We start from the raw sequence: 23,652 nt of genomic DNA, 5'->3' as shown, positions 1-23,652 counted from the left end.
CCTGTATTAAGTGGAATTGTTTGAATAAAGCAACAAATGATAAATGGAAGGTGTAACACATTAGATGCTTATTTTTTGAAAATAAATATGCCCATCTCCTCTTTTTCTCCTTTATTTGGGGCAAGATGGCTCACAGAGTGATCCCAGCATTAGAACCAGGAGGCTTGGGGGTGCCCATTAAAATGTACATTGATGCATCCCACTTGGCTGACCTAATCAGAATCTCTTGGGGGTTGTATTCAGAAGTCAGCATTTTCAGCAAGTTTTCTAGATGATTCTTTGAGGAATAAACTAAGATTTGAGAATTAATCTTATTCTAAGGAATGAAAATTGAAATGTAAAAAAAAAAAAAAAACCCAAGTAGTTGGAGCTGAATTTTCAGCTACGCAGTTCTCCCAAGGTTATGTGATCTCCCATTGAATGCTGCAAATCCTTCTAATAAAAATGTGTTTCCGTGATTTTGAAATTTTGAGTTAAAAAAATCCTTTCATTCGTCCAATCAATTGTAGTATGAACTCGTAAAGATTTCATATACTTACTGGTATTTCTTTTAAAGACAATGTGGTTTCAGTACACATAAAATCACTTCTGTGTATATTCTGAAATCCCGGGGGGACCCTTCGTGTCTGCTGCTGGTTGCCTCCGCCTGAGAACCATACAGCTCTTTCTCCAGTGAGGCTCATTCTCTTACTGTCTGCAGCTCTCTGCTAAAATGTCAGATGCTCAGAAAGAACTTTCTTGATCCCCCTATCCCAACACCACAACCTCCTGACACTTTATCTCTTTTCCCACTGCCCTGCCTCATTTTTCTTCAACACCTTTACCTCCATCCTCCTGCATGTAATAACTTATTTTCAGAGCCAGGGACCTTGTCTGTTTTGAGCACTAGGACATCCTCAACTCCTGGAGGTTCCCAGGCACTTGTTGAATGTGTTGAATGAATATATAGATCCATAGGGAGTAACTAGTACCTACAAATGATAGATGTAAAATCTAGCACATAGAAATTTAGTTACAAATCGTTCCAAAAATAATAAATACATTGTTTTGTTGGCCAAATGAAAACAGAGCCTTGTTGACTCAAGGGAAACATGGTGTGGAACAGGAACAGGCAAGACACAAGGCGGTGAGCCATATGTAGCCCTTTTCAGCCTTGTAATTATTTTCTGTGTCAAGAACCCCCTGAGATCTGTCACTGGCTTCCTACTGAATTAGCAGGTATTTGTTATTTTCAATTTGGAGATTTAATTTATGCCCTATTCCTTTCTAAAAAGGATGTCACCTTTTTGTGGTCATTTCAGTGTTTTCTTTCCTTATGAACGTCATTCATTCCTACATTTTTTGCAATAATCCATTAGAAAGCACACATTTTTAAGAAAAGATAAAACTATAACATTCACATTTTGCAATAATACTTCACAGAATTATCAGAAAAATGATTGTTATTTAGATTATTTCAAATTGAAATCTTCGACTTGTTTTTGAAATTTGGATAGTTTATGATAAGAGGTATTCAACTATTTTGTCAAATCAAAAGATATATTTGCATGAGGTGACATAATTTATTGATTCAAAGATTCATTGGCATGAGGACACCTATTTTGATGTGGCTTTATCAATTGCAGAGCACTTTCACACATAGTCTCTCTCATCTGACCCTCCAACAATACCATTTATATTATTATCTCTGTTTCTACACTTGAGGAAACTGGGGATCAAAGAGTTTGGTGTGTTTCCTGGGTTTATCCAACTGGTTAGAGACAGATCTGGGACAGAATTCACATATTCTTATTTCAAGTTCTGTGGGCAAAAGTGACACAAGAAACAGCAGTAAAATTACTACTTTAGATACGATTTCTGTTTACCTCAAATTATTGAACATCAACACCCTAAGGCCACCTTTCATGTGTAGAATTTGAGGCTGAGCCATGTTGTCATGATTCTTCATAGTAGTTGTACATGGAAATGAGAGCCAAGGATTAAACGTGTCAACATAGAAGCAGGGGATGTCTGAGGTCTTGTGTCCCTTCATTCTCCAGTGGTCCCTTCTGCCCACCTCTCTGGGTCCCTAGAATCCATACCTCCCTCCCTGCCATAGGACTGAACCCTTTCCTCGCTCCCCCAACACCAACCCCACAGCCAAGTGGTCAGTAGTCAGGTAGGTTCTGAGCTGTTTAAGCATCCATTCAGGTCACCTGTAGCTGTGGTGAAGAAGAGATGGCTCTGAGGTTCCATGACAGGATATGTGGTAGTTCTTATACAGCACATGCCTCAGGCTTAGTCCTAGATCAGCTTGAAAGCCCTTCCCAGTTTTGGGGGGCTCTCTGAACCTGTAGGAGCAGCACCCAGCACAGAACATATCTAGGGAAATTCCAATACCCTTTAGTCCTCCTGCATCATGAAATCTTCCTTAACCTGTAAGCCAAGTACCCATGTTTCAGCTGTGAGTCTTCAAGCTCATTTTCAGAAACGCGTTGTATATGAAAAATTGCCAGTGCCTGAGCTCTCTAGGCCCCAGTTTTGCCCTGTGAAGAGAAGAAATAGGAAGAGCAAAACCCTATTATAAAATTGAGACGTTAATGCTGGATGATGTAGGAATTGTTGCAGTAATTGGTCATGAAATGCTTTATAGACACAGGGATTATGATTGCATGACATTATGTCTGTCATGGCAGGGGAAACCATCAGGAAAGTTGGTCTGGTCTGTGGATCTACTTCCCCTTTTCTCTTTGGCTCATCCATGTTTTGGTTGCACTTTGCCATCCTGCAGGGTCTTGGTCAAGGCCAGGTTCCCAGGATTGTTCTGCACCAGCATAATTGGCAAGAACATTTGGCCTTGACATCTATAACATTTTAGACAAAGTTGAATTTTCTCCAACATTTTTTCTTATTGTAATAACAGAGTTCTAGTCCCTGGCAAAGATGTAAATTCTCATGAATGACGTTTTGAGTCCAATGTGACGCATGAGATTCACTTTCAAATAGACCATAACGATGAAAAAAATTACTACTAAACAAAAGGACATTTTACTTGAATCAGCAAATATATACACCATCTAATGACATTTTGTAGCAGATTCCCAGAAAAGATTGTGTGAGAATTTTTTTCTTGAAATTGCCCCAAATAAAATAGGCCTTGTTCATATGGATCTAAAATGTTCTTTCTTGAACACGGGCGGTAGAACACATGAATTCCAGCAGTGACATCTTTAACCTTTGTTTCCTTGGCCCTTTTCTTTCCCATAGTTCTCTGTGTCTCTCTTGCCAATAACTGTGCCCACCCTTGAGCAATCAAAACTTGATCACAGTGGATAAAAAGAAGTGTAAATAATGTTCTTTTTAAAATGCCTTATCTGATTCAGAACTATGCATAATGCTTACATATGCAACTGTATTTTGCACAAGCATTTACACAGGGAAACACTATGATCTTATAGTTTTACTCAGAGCCCTCTAATATGTAAAAAAAAAGTATAGTATCCTATTCAGATAGTTAATTTTATTATTACATTCGTAATAATATCAGCACATCAAAAGACTGATATCCACATAGGTAGACTTTACCTTAAGATTCTTCTTCCTTGCCTAGCACCCTTGGTCATCAATTTGATTAATGCCACTAATGAAAATTTCTGAATGCCAAATAAATGCATGTAATAAGAGGATTTTTACATATACCCTAAGACCATGTTACCACTTAAAAGTTCAGCAGATCCTCTCATTGGTCATCATTGGATGTTTTTTGAGGCTTAGAATAAAGGAATAGTGATAAAGTAACAATTCTAAATGTACCAGTGATGGATAACTTTTATTTATCTCTGCATTTGGATGTGATGACTGTTTTTTTTTTTATTTTTACATTTTTAAATCCTTAGCAATATTTTCAAAACCTTCAGGAATAAGAATTGACAACAGGAACTCAAAGCACATTGTACTTAAATATATTCCTGGAAAATATAAGCTTGAGGTAATATTCAGAGTGATGTTGGCATTTGACAAATCAGATGCGATGAACCTAATTATGCAAAACAGTTATTTTGAATCTGTCATTCATCGGAGCGCTATCTAAATCAGAATTTAATTACCAGCAAAGAGAATGGTAAGGAACTTGCCTGCCCTGTCCCTTTCTCCTCCTCAAAATACACAGTGGTTTTTATTAACACTGAATTCATAGAATTCTCACCACTTCTCCAATTATTCAGGAATACTGTTCTCTGTGTTAAATTTAAAGTAGCCCACGTTAAATATACCAGCAAAACATTTTTCTATTGGCAATTTTAAAACTTTACAATGGCTTTTTTTCTCAAATATTCTAGACAAGAATATTACAATTTTGAGTTTATATGTTCCTGACAAAACAGACCTAACATCCAGTATTTGAAGACTTTGGCTTTGAAGTGGTCCTTGAGGAAGGCAAAATGGAAGGAGAGCTGTCCAGACACGGCCAAGATCAAGGAATCCCAGCACCCTGATATGTTAGTCCGGAATAGAGAGGCTGAACTAGGGCTGCTGAAAGACAGTTGCCAGTTAAATCCCATTACGCCATGTGGGGATTAGTTGTAGGATGTAGCTGAAGGCTCATTCCCAAAATCAGCCATTGTCTCCTTTGGTTCTTGTCCGTGTTCTGTATTCAACATGGAAGATGCCACCTCTCCTTGATGCCCCAAGGCCATCTCATTGCCCCAATGCAAATGATTTTCATGACGTTTCTGCTCCAGTGGTTCTGACTGTACCTCAGATAAAATATTGGCTCTCAATCAACGTCCTCTTTCCTGTCTGTCAAGCCAGCCTCTTCACCCTCACTAAAGTCTTATTTCCTGATGTACAGAGGCTTCCTTTCTTCAGAGACTTTCTCGTGATTCTCTGGTCCATAGCATTGCCTCACATCAACACCTCTTCCCATATCATGCAATGAAGTGACACAAATAAGGATTTATAAATACTACAAAGCAAAGTGATGTGTAGCCGCAATTTATACATTAAACCAGTTAGTGGCAATCATTCCTAACTTTTTCAGAGAGAGGCAGGCTAAATGTAAATGCTTCAATTTAGAGGGTCAGAGTAAAGGAAAATATAGCTTGAAACCTCTTTCTTTAATATCTGCTTCTCTCGGGGATTTAGGCTGTTGTAAGTTCAAACATTTTGCTTTATCCTTTTCCCAGGGAAAAACTGCTGATAGGAACAATTTCTAGTTCACTTTTTAGGAACAACATCAAGATGGCTTTGCCATTGTGGCTCGCCATTTAAAATGATTTCTATTGTACAATTTAAGGTGCAAGGGCTATGGGCTAATAACAGATTTTTGGGATTGACTATCTACCTGATTCCTTTAGTGAAGAACCTAGCTACATTCATTAGGTTTTGAGAAAAATAACATTTCACTGGTCTTGTTCCATGTGGGTTTATCTCAGAAACATTGTCATTTTTAGAGTGAGATCATGTTTGGTCGCAAAGCCAGGCAGCTGGGTGATGCCGACAGGCTGATTAGGTTGACATATTGCTGCCATTTCATGCTATTCATTTGGTTTCCTGGGAATTTCAACAATTTTGTCCAAAAAATTTTGAATATGTCTTTGATTAAACAAGTTCTGTTTGGAGGTCGCCTGAGCCTTGATGTCCCTCTGTTGATTTATTTCAGCTGGGTCCCGAGCCTCATACAGCAGCCAGCATGGGCACCTGGGCCCAGAGCTGCGGGCCCTGCAGTCCCCAGAACACCACATAGATCCCATCTATGAAGACCGCGTCTATCAGAAGCCCCCTATGAGGAGTCTCAGCCAGAGCCAGGGGGACCCTCTGCCGCCAGCACACACCGGCACCTACCGCACGAGCACAGGTGTGTAATCAGGACCCCACTGGGTGGCCTGTCCACAGGGGGTGGGCTCTGCATCGAGCTTCAATAACACTCCCAAATGAAAGGTGTGTGTCTGTGTCCACTATCCCCACAAGCACTGTGACCTGCTTCTATCAATGTCTGTAATGATAATGGTAGAATCAGAATATGACTTTAACTCAGGCTACCTTGGTATAATCTGAATGAAAGGAAGCAAATGGCGATTGTAAGCTCATTTTGTCAAAGAGAAAAATTGAAAGAAGCAATACTAATGTTTAGCCCATCGTTATTCACTTACGTAATGAATATAAGTACCCCAAGGATGTAGTCATTTGTAGGACGTGAAAGACGTATGCTTGATGATGGTAAGTGTTTTTTTCATGATATTGTCTACCTATTTGGCAAGCTTGGAACAAAAACATATTTACTAAACATGTAGCATATTTTGAAAGGCAGACAATTTATTTCATACACACTAATAGATTGAATCACAAAATTATTGTGTGAAGGTTGGATGTTGGCAATTGCAAATGGTTCAATCAGTTATATAGCTCTCCTGGATTAAATATGTATTTTCAATTGAATACAACCACAGATCACATGACAAAACGCAAGTGTTTTCCAGTATCTGGAGCCATTTGCAACATAATCTGTCAAATGTCATAATTAGATTGCTAGAGAACACTTATCTTAACTCTAAAATCAATATAATTAAAAACAGGTTGAGAATTGCATTTATTATCAAGCTGCACATTGCTAAGTAAACTGGAATGACTGTGTTGCTGGTCTGCAGACAGTACAGCTCTCTCCTTCTTTCCTAATGATATATATGAGCTCCGGTGGGGACTGAGGCTGGCAGAGCTGGCTCTCTGCTTCAGAACCTGGCACGCAGATCTCTACATCCTCAGACTACTGGAATTTCTAGTGACCACTAAGTAGAGCATAGCAATTTTCTTAAACTGCCTTATGATGCTAAATTACATGCTTTGAAATCAAGGCAAGCCAAGCTGCTTTTATAGTTGATTATTGATATTTACATTTCAGTATTTCACTGAATCATAGGGAGAAAGGCACAAAATACTCTTTATTTTATTTTTGACATCATAAATACCACCCAATATTAATAATACATATCTTGGTTTTGATGAAAAAGAATGCCCATTTATTCTTCTGTCAGAATTTTTTTCACCTTCAGCCTGTTAGATCCACTCCTGCTTGGAGTTGGGCTACTTTAGCATTTAATGTTTGCATGTTTTAAGTAAGGTAATTTTATTTTTATGCACATCTTATAAAAGAAGAAGATAACCACAGTGACATTCAATATCTAATTTGAATAAAAACTGACAAAAGAGATTATGTTGATTCTCTATTCCATATTCACATGTTCTTAGAATTATCCTTTATTAATAAACTTCCAGGAATTTAATGAAAAATTAGCTACATAAGAAAAAAAAACTTTAATTCATCTATATCACATTAAACACAGGGAAGATATCCATACTTAAAAAAAGAAAACTCTAGTGTGATAGTGTTTTTTCTGAGTCTGCATCAGCAAACAATGGCCCATGGGCCATTTGTAGCTCACCAATCTACTTTAGTAGTGCCCATGAGCTAAGAATGATGACTGCATTTTTAAATGATTGGGGGGAAAATCAAAAGATGATTAATGTTCTGTAATATGTGAAAATTATATGAAATTCAAACTTCAGTATCCATAAATAACATTACTGAGATGCAGCCATACCCATTCATTTATGTATCATCCATGGTGGCTTGGGCCCTGCAGGGGCAGAGTGGAGTGCCCGTGACAGAGATTCTTGGCAAAACCAAGAATATTTACTATCTGGCCCTTGACAGGAAAAATTTGCTGTCTCCTGCTCCAAGCGGTCAATGGAGAGCTATCCAGAATGAACAAGTGTTTTTTTCCTACCGCCTATGAGGGAGGCAATAGTACCTTCTAACTGCTTCAAAGGTGAAACCCGTTTGCTGGGGGCGTTTCCTGGTAATAACTGTGGCAGAGATGTGCTATGATTGTGACATTCAGATGTCCAAGACCCCAACCCAGCCTGCACCTTTGAACTTAAGGCAATTTTGAGAAAACATGCTGATTGACATAATGCTATGGAAATTTCCAGAAGTGCTTGGATGACCTCTTAGGACCACAGGTGGAGGAGGAGAAACTACCTCTCTCCAGCTCCTAAGCATAAAGCCACAAACTCTGTCTTCCCTGCATCCACCAAGGTTACCCCTGTGTCTGTACCTAATTCATATAATTTCATGTCTTCACATTTTCACAGCCACAGAAACTGTATCACAACCTGCATGTATGAGAAAATGCCTTTAATATGTGTATATGTCTTTTTATTTAGATATTAAAGACATCATATATAATATTATTAAATTCTGTCTAGAATAACACCCATAAAAATGGAGATTACAAAGAAGTAAGGATTAAATATAGTTATCCAGTAGCCGTAAAAAAACATTCTAAGTTTGCTTCCCAATATCTTTGTGGGGGTCATCTGTGTTGTACATACCCCTACCCTGGAGACCACTGATACAGAACTCTAAGAGGTTTGCAGGCCTAAAGCAGACAGAAGAGGACAGGTTCTTATGAGGCCTACCAGCCTGAAAATGTTCATGGTCTCTGGCTCTTAGCTCAGATGAGTGGCTGAGGGTACCCGAGCAACTGGTCTTATCTTTCTGCCCTTAAGAATAGAACACCAGGTGGAGGTCTTTCAGTACAATTCATAAGGCATTTCCAGATGATATTGCAAGAGAAGTGGGGCAGAAAGATTGAAGGCCAGTTGCTTCCCTTCAAGGGGTCAACACTTGGGAATGAAGAAAAGTAGACATGCCTCAACAGTTAGGGAATTATTAGACGGTGTCATTGAAACAAGCATGTGAGGCTGGACAAACAAAGGTAAGATGAAGAATAAAGGGCTGGAGGAAAGATAGAAAAAGATGGTGGTAGGTAGAGCCTAAAAGGAGAAGCTAACTGAGAAATCCCCTTTGGTGGGGAAGCATCTAGCTTGTAACTGCTTCCAGGGAGTGTGCCAAATGCTTTGGGTATTTTACCAACCTCCAGAACAATCCTTGGAAGGAGATGCTGTTATGATGCTCAGTGCGTGCTTTTTGGATCAGAAAACCGAGGCACAGAGAAGTTGAGTAATATGCGAAGGTCACACGGGTTGTGTGGAACCAGCCTTTAAACCTTCATACAGGCTGGCCATGGTGGCTCACACCTATCATTTCAACACTTTGGGAGGCCTAGATGAGAGAATCGCTTGAGCCCAGGAATTCAAGACCAGACTGGGCAACTTGGTCAGACCCTATCTCTATTAAAAATAAATAAATAGGCCTGGAGCAGTAGCTCCCATCTGTAATCCCAGCACTTTGGGAGGCCGAGGCGGGTAGATCACTTGAGGTCAGGAGTTTGAGACCAGCTTGGCCAACATGGCGAAACCCCATCTCTACTAAAAATACAAAAATTAGCCGGGCCTGGTGGCGGGCGCCAGTAATCCCAGCTACTCGGGATGCTGAGGCAGGAGAATCGCTTGAAGCCAGGAGATGGAGGTTGCGCTGAGCCAGGATCACGCCACTGCACTCCAACCTGGGCAACAAGAGTGAAACTCCATCTAAATAAATAAATAAATAAACAAACTTTCATACATAGGCAGTCTTACCCTAGATCCTGGGCTTCGTTGACTGCATTGGTAAAAATCATCATTTAAAAACAAAATAGATAGACATTTATTTTCATCTGTGGAGCTTAATGGTCTTCTATATCCTGTTAAATAATATCTGTTTAAGATACTCTGTGTGCTAGATGTACTGGCAGATTCAAAGAGGCTTAAAATCTACTCCTTGTCCTTAAGCATGTTCAATTTTGTTTCAGAGAAAGACATAAACATCTGAAAAATTAACCAGTATTGGAAGGTAATATCATATAGGCTACATGCATATTCCAAAAAAAACCTGAAGACATTGAAATGAGGGATTGAGTTGCCCCTCACTCTCCTGCTCGTGTCCCTACTAAAGTGACCTTCCTCTCTTTTGTGGGTAGCAAGTTGGGGCATGGAAAGGTGTGGATTTGGATGGAATCACACCAAGGGAATGTATGAGTGTGATCACTCCTCATTCAGTGCTACAGCTGTACTCTCTACCAGCTCGGGTTCATGGGCATGACTCTGGCTCTAGTGGCCACTCTACTCTTTCTGCCCTGCTCTGCCCCATGCTGACCTCACCCCTGGGCTTTCCTTACTCAAAACACCACTAAGGCTAACATGAGTAAGAGACCATTCTAGGGCTGAGAGATAGTCAGGGAGATAACTGCACAGAGAAGACCAGACAAAAAACTTCAGACATTGAAGATAAGATATGTTAGATCCCTTAACTTTCCCACCAAAGAGGATTTCTCAATTAGCTTTTCCCCTTAGACTCCACCTATCACCATCTTTTCCCATCTCTCCTCTAGACCTTCCTTCTTCATCTCTCTTTTCTTCTTAGCTGTCATAAGTAATCCATCCATGCCTGTTACTTTATTATGAAGACTAATTTAAATCTTGGGTACCAACTCAGATGCGGACTACTGTCTACCTTTTTGTAATCAAACAGGTCCTCCAGGCTTTCCTAACCCAAAAAGCTACCTAGCCATAATGTTAGAGACCTCCTGAGCATGCATATAGGAACATCTATGTAATGTCCAAGGAGCAGGGTACCCAACTCCCACTCCTCACCTCTCCTCTACTCCAGGCTTGTGGATGGTGACAGAAACAAATTTCACTATTGACAATAGGATTTCATGAAGCTGAACAGGCATGGCATCACCCAAGACTGTGTTAGAGAACATGGTCTAAAGGGGTTCTCCATCCTCCTGCCCCAGACCTACCTCTGCCAGCCATTGCAAGATAAGAGCCAAAGACCTTTGTCCCCTACTAGGCCCAGCAGAAGGGTATGGGCTCTGGGGACAGCAATGCCTGCATCCCTGGCCCCAGGCTTTGAATAGGGAGGCAGATAGAAAGTGCTTTGAACAGGGATGCAGATAGAAAGTACAGCAGTGCCCACCTGCCGGAGGACTCCAAGAGGGAGACAGAGCCAGCATGGTGGCTCCAGAGATCTGGCAGCCTAGGAAAAGGTGAAAGGGTCACTTTGTGCCACAGAGTGGTCCCTGGTCAACAGAGCTCCCGGAGAGTACCCATCACCAGACATGACAGCCACATCTTTCTTGCAGGACCATTAACAGGGGGAGGGGGGTAGTATAACAGAGAGGAAGGCCACCAGTGTCCTTTCCCTAGATGAGGAGGCAGAATTGTGTGAACTGCAGCAGAAATGACAGACTTACTTTTACATGACCATCCCCCTAATACTTGGGCATTTATACTTCTTGCATGATGAAAATGTAAAGAGGCACAATTTTAACTAAGGCGTCTATTTAGATAAAATATACATTTCATGTGAGATGAGGCTTGTCAAAACCAGAGCTTATAAAATAAGGAGTACAGTGAAACAAGGAATGTGTGGGCCTCATGAATTTGCTTGTGGTAAAGTCTATTAAGCAGAAAATAAATAACATGAATTTTTATTTCAAACTCAAACGTATGAATGACTGTCAATTTAGGAGTTATTTGATCAACACAAACACTTGACTCTGACAACCCCTTAAACACATTTTTATAAACCAGTAGAAATGGCCAACGTCTGCTGTGATGATGGTCAGATGGATTTTCTTTTGGATAAATGCTATTCAAACTGAGTGTTGAAAACAAGCTTTCTGTGATGTATGTGTCAGCTTGTAATAAAGAAAGAATTATCATAGATATGTTGCAAGGAGCAAACGTGCTAAATATCTTCATGAAGATGACAAGTACTGCAACATAAAAAGAAAAAAGAATGTGGTGAAAATAGTTACACATGTAGAGAAAATAGTCTCTAAAAAAACGTAATCCTCTGCAAGAATAGGCAGTGTTTAATGAAGTGATAGAGGGATTACATAGGACCTGCATATTCATAAAATCTTATTACTGTTATTCATTGTGATATAAATAATAGTCCAGTATCAAAAATATTTTAATTAAAATTATTTGAGTTCACAAAGATGTGAATTATCAGCAGTTTATTACTTATTAAGAGCTGTTACTTAAAATTTTTAAATCAAGTGCTTCCTATTGGAGCAAGTCAAATAAGATTCTCCATAACCTATTAGTTAAAATTTTCACTTTTCTTAGGCTAAAAAGTTAAATGCCTGTTGTTACCCAGTTAGAAATTTTATATCAACCCAACGATAAATGTCATCTTAGAACCAAAGAGAACTTTCAGATGCTTACCTGTGTGGATTCACTTAAAAAGGTATAAATAAGAAGTCTAATTGTTTAGTTGAAGGAAGACAGAGTGTTTGATGGGAGAACAGTTTATTGGTAAAATTCAAAAATATCATAACCGTCATACTTTTGTACAAATAGATCATGAAACCATGTTTATTAATGTCATGTCAACTAGGGATACACATACTGAAAATTACACAGCTGGCCTTGACCTGGATGATGCACCCCAATTACTGGAAGATGTGTCACCTCATACGTGGAATTACATCATTAAGCGTAGCAATGTTGAAAAGAATAGAAGCCAAGTATGAGATTTCAACGGCACATTGAATGGGGCTTCATATAATATAATACCAAAAGTTGGAACTTAAGAATAATTAAGACATTACCAGAAGATACAGCACTATGGAACCATAATTACACATTAGCAGATTCTGCCCTCAACACCAGACATGCTCTATCACTTAAAATTATAATAGAAAAAGCTCTCAAATTTTAAAAAATTACTTATTTAATTTTTTAATTGATACATTGTAATGACACATGTACATGTTCATGGGATACAATTGGATGTTTTGATACATGTGTATGCTGTATACTAATGATCCAGTCAGAGCAGTGTGTGTATCCATCACCGCATGCGTTTGTCATGTCTTTGTGGTGAGAACATTCAAAAGCCTCTCTTCTAGCTATTTTGTAATATACAATATTTTACTGTTAACTATAGTCACCCTACTATGCAATAGAACACCAGAATTCACTTTTCCTATCTCATCGTAACTTTGTACCCATTGGCCATTCTCTCCCCTGTTCATCCTCCTCCCCTCCCTAGTCTCTGGTAACCACTATTCTACTCTCTGCTTCTATGATATCAGCTTCTTTTTTAGATTCCATGTTTGAGTGAGATCCTGTGGTATTTGTCTTTCTGTGCCTGGATTAGTTTACTTAGCATGATACCTCCAGGCTCATCCATGTTATCACAAATGGCAGGATTTCATTTTTCTTAAATGTCTGAATAGTATTCTGTTTTGTATATGTGTTACATTTTCTCTATCCATTCACCCATTGTTGGACACATAGGTTGATTCCCTGTCTTGGTTATTGTAAATAGTGCTACAATAAACATGTGAGCGTACAGGTATCTCTTTAACATGCTGATTTAATTTTCTTTGGGTATATACCTAGGAGTGAGATTGCTGGATCACATGGTAACTCTATTTTTAATTTTTTGAGGAACCAACATATTGTTTTCCATAATGGCTGAACTAGTTTATAATACCATGAGCAGTATATAAGTGCACCCTTTTCTCCACATCCTTGCCAACACCTTTCTTTTTCTTTTTGACAATAGCCATTCTAACTGGAGTGAGGTAGTATCTCACTGTGGTTTTGATTCACATTTCCCTGATGATTAGTTATGTTTAGCGTTTTTTTTATATACCTGTTGGTCATTTGTATGTCTTGTATTGAGAAATGTCAAGTAAGGTCTTTTGCACATTTTAAAATCGGAACGGTTTTTGTTTTGTTTTGTTTTTTGCTGTTGAGTTGTTGCAGTTTCTTATATATTCTGGATGTTAACCACTTGTCAGATGTATCATTTTTAAATATCTTCTGCATTCTATAGATTGTCTTCTCAGTCTATTAATAGTTTGCCTATTAATATTAGCATTAATTCGTCTATTTTTGGTTTTGCTACCTGTGCATTTGAGGTCTTATTTTAAAAATTCTTGCCCAGCCCAATATTGTGAAGCATTTTACCTATGTTTTCTTCTAGTTGTTTCAAAGTTTCTGGTTTTACATTTAAGTCTTTAACCCATTTTGAGTCGATTTTTGTATATGCTGAGAATTAGGAGTCTAGTCTCATTCTCTGCATGTGGATATCAGTTTTCTCAGCATTATCTGTTGAAAAGACCATCTTTTCCCCAGTGTAAGTTCTTGGTACCTTTGTTGAAAATAAGTTGGCTGTAGGTGCATGAATTTATTTCTGGACTCTCTATTCTCTTCCATTAGTCTAGTGTCTGTTTTTCTGCTAGTGCTGTGCTGTTTTCGTTACTGTAGCTTTGTCATATATTTTGAAGTCACATAGTGTGATGCGTTCAGTTTTGTTCTGTTTGCTCAAGATTGCTTTGGCTCTTAAGGGCCTTTTTTTGTTAGTTTCATACCAATTTTAGTATAGGTTTTCTATTTCTGTGAAGAATATCATTGGTATTTTGGTAGGGATTGTAGTAAATCTGTAGATCACTTTGGGTAGTGTGGCCATTTTAACAGTACTAATTATTATAACCCATGAACATGAGATGTATTTTCATTTATTTGTGTCCTCTTCTATTTCTTTAATTGAAGTTTTATAGTTTTCAGTGTAAAGGCCTTTTATCTCCTCGGTTAAGTTTATTTCTACATATCTAATTTTTGTAGCTATTAATATTATCAATAGAATTATTTTCCTGATTTTTCAGCTAGTATATTTCTGTACAGATAGTGTATAGAAATGCTACAGATTTTTGTGTGTTGATTTGGTGTCCTGCAATATTATTGAATTCATTTATTAATTCTAACAGGCTTTGTTTTGTGTGTGGAGTCTTTAGGGCTGCCCATTTATATGATCATGCCATCTGCAAACAGAGACAATTTGACTTTCTCCTTTCCAATTTCAATGCCTTTTGTTTTTGTTTCTTGCCTAATCACTCTGACTAGGACTTCCAGTACTATGTTGAATAGAAGTGGTGAAAGTGGGCATCCTTGTCTTGTTCCTGACCTTAGAGTAAAAGCTATTAGCTTTCCCTTGTTCAGTATGATATTAACTGTGGAGCTGTGGGTTTGTCATGTATGGCTTAAATTTATTGTGTTGTGGTACACACTTTCTATACCTAATTTGTTGAGAGTTTTTTTTTGTTTTATCATGCAGGGATGTTGAATTTTATCAACTTATTTGCAGAATCTATTGAAATGATTATATGGTTTTTATCCTTGGTTCTGTTAATGTGATATATCACATTTATTTATTTACATGTATTAAATAATTCTTGCATCCCTGGGATGAATCCTATTTGATCATAGTGAACGATCTTTTTAATGTGCTGTTGCATTTCTAGTATCTTGTTGAGAATTTTGAAAAAATAAACACACCTTTATTGTTTTCTTCTTTCTACCAATTTTGAGTTTAGGTTGTTTTTGTTTTTGTAGTTCCTTGAAGTACACCTTTAGGTTGTTTATTAGAAATCTTTCTTCTTTTTGGATATAGGTGTTTATTGCTATAAACCCTTCTTAAAACTGCTTTTGTTGTGTCCCATAGGTTTTGGTAGGATGTGTTTCCATCCTCATTTGTCACAAGGAAATTTTTAATTTGCCCTTTAATTTCATAAAATTGTTGATTGATTGGTTCAGGAGCATGTTAATTTCCATGTATTTGTAAAGTTTCCAAAATTTTTCTTGTTGATTTCTAATTCAATAGCATTTTTGTCAGAAAAGATACTTGATGTTGACTCTGTCTTCTTAAATTTGTTAAGACTTGTTTGTGGCCACATATGATCTATCCTAGAGAATGTTCCATGTGCAGTTTAGAAGAATGTGTATTCTGAAGCTGTTGGATGGAATGTTCTATAAATGTCTGTTAGGTCCCTTTGGTCTGGAGTGTAGTTTTAGTCTGATGTTTCCTTATTGATTTCTGTCTGGATAATTTGTCCACACTTAAAGGGGGGTTGAAGTTCCCTACTGTTCTATAGTCTATCTCTTCCTTTAGGTCTAATAATAATTTTCTTTATTCTAAAATTTATTTATATGACTGTTCGTGGAAATGTTCTCAGAAATGTTGCAAGTGTATAGACAAATGAATAGATCAAGATCAGCATGGAATACGCTTGACATGGAAATGCTTATTTTTACAAAATAAAAAGGGTCACAGCACCTGTGGTTTTAAATCCACCAGGTTCCAAGCTATATCCCTAATTTAAGGCCCTTAGCCAGCTAAGGTATTTTGTTTGAACACTTAAGCTTCCTTGGAGTTTCTTTTTGAGCCTCTTATTCAGCAGTGGACATTTGGATGCATAAAGAATATAATATACCTTTTATGCCATAACCACATATTGCCAAGTACTTGATGTAAAATCATTTAGTGCTTAAGATGGCAGAGAAGATTTTTTCCACAGCTAATTCTGTTCTCAGCAAACTAGCTCATGTTTGGGAGCAAAACCAGCTCTATCGCCACATTGTTGAGCCTCGTGTAAAACCACATGAATAATGCATCTCTTCTCATCTGGCTCTCTAGAGATTGGCAGGTAGGAAACCTGCTCAGGTTGCCCCATGCAGCCTCTCCTTCTGGCCTGCCTCTCTCTTGTCCTGTGATGAGTTTGCTCGGTCCCCTCATCTTACTCAAGGTAAAGAAATAAGTCCACTGTGGATACATTAGCATTCTCCACCCAACCGTCCTATTTCCATTTTTATGGAAAATTCTATTCATTGACCTTCCCCTAATCCCTTTCTGTCTTCAATTGAAGGAGATTCTTCTGCATTTCTTTCTGAAGAGAAGCCAAAGAAAATGATAATACAATGTTTTTTTTTTTTTTTTTTTTTTGAAATGGAGTCTTGCTCTTGTCGCCCAGGCCAGAATGCGACGGCACAATCTCGGATCACTGCAACCTCCGCCTCCTGGGTTCAAACGGTTCTCCTACCTCAGCTTCCCAAGTAGCTGGGATTACAGGTGCCTGCCACCACATCCAACTAATTTTTGTATTTTTAGTAGAGACGGGGTTTCTCCATGTTGCCCAGGCTGGTCTCGTACTCCTGACCTCGTGATCCGCCCACCTCGGCCTCCCAAAGTGCTGGAATTACAGGCGTGAGCCACTGCACCCAGCCCTAGGAATATTATGATGGAGCCAATTATCTAGGTAATAGGGATTTAAGCAGTGACACTCTATATCACATTAAATTTTAGTCTTTTTCTGGCATTTCTGCCAAACATATTGCACTTCAAAATGTGTAGGTTTTATTAACCAGGCCTGCCCTCACCTCTAGTGCCGAACAGTGGAGGAGAGGGGGTAAAACACGCAGACCCTGGAGTCCACTGCTACATTTCAGTCCCAGTCCTGCCCACCGTCCTGTCACTGCTCTTCTGTGACCTAATGAGGATGATGTTAATGATAGTAGCACCTGCCATGTAGGCTGTTGTGAGCATTAAATAAGATCATGTGTAGAAGCCCCTAATATGGTAGTTGGCACAATGGGAAGCTCCAAATACATGTAGCATTTATTTTTATCCTTTCCCATTGATGGCTGAAAACGTGCTTGGAATGGTTAAAAAAAAAAAAAAAAAAAAAAAGACTGTGTATCATCCTCTTCATCATTCATCGTGACTCCAGTTACGCACACTATAAATTAGAGGACAACTAAAATGCACAGTGCTAAATGTACATTTAAATAGATATGAATACATACATATGTAGGATTAAACATGGGATTATTTTTCTTTCCTTTTTTATTAATTCGCTTATTTACATTTTTAATTTTTATACCAAGTTCTAGAAACCTGCTGAAGTCCATTATGCTGTATATCGCAATAATATTCTTAGAAATAGTAGTAGCTATTGCCAATGAATGAGCGGGATCCTTTGTGTTAATCATTTGTTGTTTTTTTCCTGCTAATTTATATCGTGAAGACCTAATGAGGAGCTTGCATTTTTTAAAATTGTACTTACATAGAAATCTATCTGCTCATTACAATGCTATTGGTTAAGATAAGTATAGTCACCACCATCACAAAAATGTTATTCAAAGTTTCAACATGATCATAGTACCTCATATCTCATCTTGAATATTTTTTGTTGTTGTTTAAGTTTCAGGATACATGTTCAGGACATGCAGGTTTGTTACGTAGATAAATGTGTGCCATGGTGGTTTGCTGCACCCATCAACCCATCACCTAGGTATTAAACCCTGCATGTATTAGCCATTTATCCAGACGAAGAGCTTGCATTTTTAAATTTTTTCAAGGTTATAACAAGAAGGAAACTATGAGAGCTATTTAAGGATAGGGTTTTACATCATATTCGCTTTCAAATATATCTATGATATATTCATACACATGATCCCACATTCAGTTTGAGAACCAATGTGATAGGCATGTTTGGCTTGTTCTGGTGTTTTCAATGTCTTCTTTTCCAATAAAAGCAGGGAAAACAAGGTCAACACCAATGACAATTATTCCATTACTACTAAGAATCATGCATTAAATGCCTCTCCCCACAAAGATAGTAATATATGAAATTATTTTAAATTTTGTATGTTCAAATTTACCCTTGAGTATTCTTCCATTGAATTTAGATGGATCAACTTGTGCTGAGTACAGAAAATTGCAAAATGTTTATAGTTCAGTTCTTAATGATGACACTCTTGGATATATGCCAGATTGGGTGCTAAAGTTTCCCTATCCCTAAAGAAACTGAGTTGAATTCCTTTTAAGAGTATGTAGGCCATTTTCTTGGACCCATTGTCACCTCATCGATTTTTGTTTTCTGAACTTTCAGAGGGACATTCTTTAATTACTTTATTATATGCTTATTTTGTATTTACATAACATGTAAATGTGCTTAATGTTTTCATATTTATCTGTATATGCAGATACACTTAAAGACAAATAATCCAAAAAGTAGTGCTTTTTTTCTTCCTCTTTATTGAACATTACCTTGTATTTCCCCCCACCAAGTTTCTGTAACTGTGTGCCCAGATTCTTGTATTTTATTCTGTTCTCCTTTTTTCCATTGTCAGTAAATAATGCTTGCAATTATCTATCATAAAGCAGAATATTTCACTTTATTAAAAAGGATGCCTCTTCCCCTTTTTCAAACAAATACAGCACATAAACGTAAAACATCTCTTTATTTTTCCTTTATGAACTAGGCCTTTATTTGTGCAGCTCTGCAGAAAACAAACAGATAATTTCATGAAAGCATAGGTATCTATTGAAGTATCAAGTCAGCTGCTGAAGTGGCTACTTGTTAAATCTCCCGAAGAGACCAGTGATACAGTTCATTGAATTCTAAGAGCTTATTGAGGGGAAAAGGGGCTGTTTGTAGAGCAGGTGAGACGAGAGAGGAGTGTGTTTACAGAGTTGATGAAGCACCTTCCCTCTCCAGTGTTTGCCCTGAGTGGGTTCAATTGGATAGAGTAATCCTACAAGGAGAATGATTTGGTCAACTGAGCTTTAAAACGCAAATAAGGAAAAGTGTTCAACAGTCCAGAAATTAAGGGAAAAAAATGTATTAAAGGAAAGTCTTTTAATAGTGTGACCGATATTAATTTATCCATACTAATGGAGAGCCAAGGATTGCATAAGCCACATCAATGTCTAAATAGTTGGGGCCAGATGGGAGACTTGGACCCTGAATCTTTATGTCATTTTACTCAATGCCATACGCACTTTTCCATTTTCTAATATTGATTGATTTCAAAATTCTTAATGGTAATAATAATAGCTCATTTATTTAATATTCTCTACATATTAGATCTTTAATGATTTTCATTCATTTAAAGTAATTGTTTTCACATATATACTTTTACAAAGTAAGGTATTACATTGTTACATTACTAATGGTTGGTTTGAGATCCATTACATTCTCATACATTTTCTTCTGTATGATTATATAACCTGTCCTTTAATACAGTGTGTTTTTCTGTCCATTTGTACTGGTATTTTACATTATTTTCATTGCATTGATTAGCCTCTAACTTATTTTACTATAACAGCACCAATTTGGATTGAGGTTTTATATTTTGAAATTCTCATCAGCTGTTTTATTTATTATGACCTAAAAGAAGTTTAAAGCATGGATTTGGGAATGACAGTTCTAAAAGACCATTTGACAAGGCTGAAACTACACATGATTGTGATTTTTTAAAATATATAATCTTTTTGAAAGTTGTTTCTCATCTTAGATTTCATATCCCAGCCTCTTTTCATAGTAGTGATATCACTGGTTAAACTAAGATGTAAAACAGTTTAAAATATATATTTTTTATTTTCCAAGGAATGAACAAAGTTAGGTTTATTTGGCATAATGTTTGTACTTTTTTGCATATCTCAATAAATTCAATTTAATTGAGAAATTGTGTAAATTAGTTAACATACCAACTCGTAATATGTTTTTCAGTATAATGTTCAGGTTATTAATTCTTTAAAGGGGGAACCCACCTCTTCTCTGTATCTTTAGTAGAAACATAGTGTAAATTTTTTTTTCTTTTGAGATGGAGTCTTGCTCTGCCACCCAAGCTGGAGTGCAATGGCGCGATCTCAGCTCACTGCAACCTCCGCCTCCCGGGTTCAAGCAATTCTCCTGTCTCAGCTTCACTAGTAGCTGGGATTACAGGCACGTGCCACCACGCCTGACTAATGTTTTGTGTCTTTAGTAGAGATGGGGTTTCACCATGTTGACCAGGCTAGTCTGGAACTCCTGACCTCATGATCTGCCTACCTCAGCCTCCCAAAGTGAAACAGTGTAAATTTAATGAGAAATAGTGTAAATTAGTTAACATAACAATTTGTAATATATTTTTCAACATAATGTTCAGGTTGTTAATTCCTTAATGAACCCATCTTTTATCTGTTACCTTTAGTAGAGAAATAGTGTAAATTTAATGAGAAATAGTGTAAATTAGTTAGCATACCAGTTTGTAATATTTTTCAATATAATATTCAGGTTGTTAATTCCTTAATGAACCCATCTTTTCTCTGTACCTTTAGTAGACATTTCCTTTCATTTTAGGCCTCACCATTTTTCTAAGTTTTCTGACCGTATTAGGTAATTCAATAATCTGCAGCTTTGAGGTTTTAAACCTGCCCTGGTAGCCATGGTGTCTATGAGCATAAACTCTAGAAACCAACTCTGAGGACTTCAATTCCTTTTTTATTAATATCAGCTGACTTCTGGCTAGTTTCTTAATCTCTCTGAGCCTCAGTTTCCTGTCTGTAAGGTGAAAATGATGTGTATACTCTCTTATAGGACTGTTGGAGAAAACATGAATTTATACAAATAAAGCACTTACAACAGAGCTCAGCACTCAAAAGGAGCTATATAGTCTGACACCCAGTGAAAGGGCCTTTCTCCCCAATGCCAAGTGTACAATCCCCTTTCCTACTGTCGGTTGATTTCAACATCATTAATGGTAATAATATTAATAATTTATTTGTTTAATATTTTCTCCATATGAGTTATTTAACACTTTTCCTGGGTTGAAATCAAACAATGATCCCATGAAGCCATTTTTTCTCTTCAATAACACTGAAACTGGAGCTTGGAGAGCTCGGTAAATCTGTCCAGTGCCAAGAACTGACCAAAAGGCCAGGACAGGAACCAGTTCTCCACCTTTAGAAACCAAGCTCTAAAAGAGCTCCAGGACATTTCCCTGAAAGGGTCTAAAGTGAAATGTAAATAGGAACCCAATAACATTCATAAACTTTTTTCTACCTTTTCTTCCCGCATACATACCAAGATGTTGCCTTCCTGTTTCTGCTTAATTAATTGAATTTCCCACCCTATTTTCACATTTTGAACCAGTCCCTCTTACATGATTTATAATTTATTGTCTGCTGCTTGGCAGAGTTTTTCTTAAACTCTTTCTTGTTATATTTTCTTTTAATTCATGGTCCTTTGAGAGTTTTTTGTGTGGGTAGTCAAATTGTTCTCCTTACCTACTCTGTTGTTTTCTTAACAAAAAGACTTCTTTAGATTTCAATATTATTTCCTGATCTCTGACACTTTAATCATTGTATTGAATACATTAATAGCAAATGATTTTGCATAGAAAACTATTTCTTTCCTGAAAACCATTTTCAGCAAGATTAAATGTTGATACTTAGTTTTCTGAATGGAAAAAAATGCACATCTATGAAAAATGCCAGATGTACTTAGTTTTCTTTTCTTTTTTTTTTTTTTGCCCTTGATTTTCTGGCTAGCTTATCACAACTTGTAGAAAATGAAATTTTGTTTACCTCTGTACATTTGTTCATCCAAGAGCAAGTTTATGACTTGCCTGTTTTAAACCCCTTTCAGCATAATATAAGGCACATTATGCATAAATTTTAAAATGTGGATTTTAATTACACATGCTGGTAATACTTTGGAGAAACGATAAATCCTCAAGGACTTGCATAAGGACATAAAGCAGATTTTCTGATTGTGCAGTTAATGTTTATTAGCCTAATCTGATTATTTTGAGACTCAACACATCAGGACAACCTTCGTTATTTCAAAATATTGTCCCTCTGGGAATATATGCACTTTTTGTTTATAAAGTTTCTCTTAAATATTTTTGTCATTTTTGTCATGTCACGGAACCTAATTTCCTAAATTTTTGTAATTCTAAGATGAAGTCTTGAAAGTTCACTGGGAAAGAAGAGCCCTGAACTCTTAAGTCAATCCTCGGTATTAGAGTGTATTCCTTCCATTCACTTTGCAGATTTTCATCATTTCAACACAATTTCCTTACCTCTTTTAATAATTATTTTCTCAGCATGACATAATGTCCTTTGTGTCTGATTTGGTATATGTCCCCTAATGTAAAAGAGGATAAAATAAGCTCTATCATTGTTCACTAAGAAATGGTTAGGAAGTCAGAGATGTATAATTGATAATTAGAACCTAATTCCCATAGAGCACCCATGTCATAAATGGTCCTGTCTAGCCACTGGCTGTATTTTGGATATGAAGTCTGCTCTACAGCACCAGAAAGCAAGTGGGCTGTCTGCTGTTGATCATGACTAGCAGTCTAAAGCAGTTAATAATTGGTCATATTCTACTGAAATGAAAGATGCTATTTTCATTGTATCTATCAACCAAACCTTAGATGTCAAATATATTTTGAGAACCGGATAAAAATAATGACATGAAAGGATCTAAAAAGAATCCAAGAGGGAAACAAAAAATTGAAATTCAGTTTGAAAATAGTCAAACCGATTTTAGTAACTAGTGTAAAATCTTCTCAAAACAATTTAGACACATTGAGAAGATGCAAATACTTTCAGAAAAGCTAAGTCAGCTCCTTATTTTGTCTGCCTTGCAGTTGGGTTGGTTTTGGCCTTATTCTCCCTTCACCAAATGTGTTTGTTTCTGTGACAGCTTCACTTGAAAAAGAGGCATATAAAAATCTTTCGGGAGTTACTTTACAAAAACTAGAGCAGTCCTGCATTGAATGTTCTGGTGCTAATTATGGAGATGTGAACCCCACCTCTTCTCACCTCCACCCCCATGCATACACTCCCTCTCATTTCTTCTTATTTTCTTTGATTCAAGAAAATTAACTACATTACTAATTACATTACTGAATTCATTTTACATCTTTAATAAAGTTAATATAACATTACCGGAACACATTCTGAATCTTCTCAACTTGAAAATAAAGAATTAACTTCCCATGCCTCCTTAGAAAGTATTCTCTATATTTCTTCTTTTGCACAAAGTTTATATTGCAGCTGAACACACCTTCTGTGGGATGTAGGTAAGCGATATACAC

At 37.2% G+C, this 23,652-nt stretch overlaps 1 protein-coding gene across 4 annotated transcripts in view; it reads left to right on the top strand.

Moving 5' to 3' along the window:
- The window catches only part of CTNND2 (catenin delta 2), a 938,532-nt gene that overhangs the window by 534,801 nt on the left and 380,079 nt on the right, over positions 1 to 23,652 (top strand). For all 4 annotated transcript variants that reach the window (XM_034959739.4, XM_034959737.3, XM_034959738.3 and 1 more), the window contains one exon: positions 5,639 to 5,833. In XM_034959739.4, coding sequence (XP_034815630.1) covers positions 5,639 to 5,833 — 195 coding nt within the window. The remainder of the gene's footprint in view (positions 1 to 5,638; positions 5,834 to 23,652) is intronic.

The sequence above is a fragment of the Pan paniscus genome, chromosome 4 (genome assembly GCF_029289425.2).
Source record: "Pan paniscus chromosome 4, NHGRI_mPanPan1-v2.0_pri, whole genome shotgun sequence".
Taxonomy (NCBI): Eukaryota; Metazoa; Chordata; class Mammalia; order Primates; family Hominidae; genus Pan; species Pan paniscus.
Note: the sequence above shows the minus strand (reverse complement) of the source record. Positions and strands in the feature narration are given on the sequence as shown.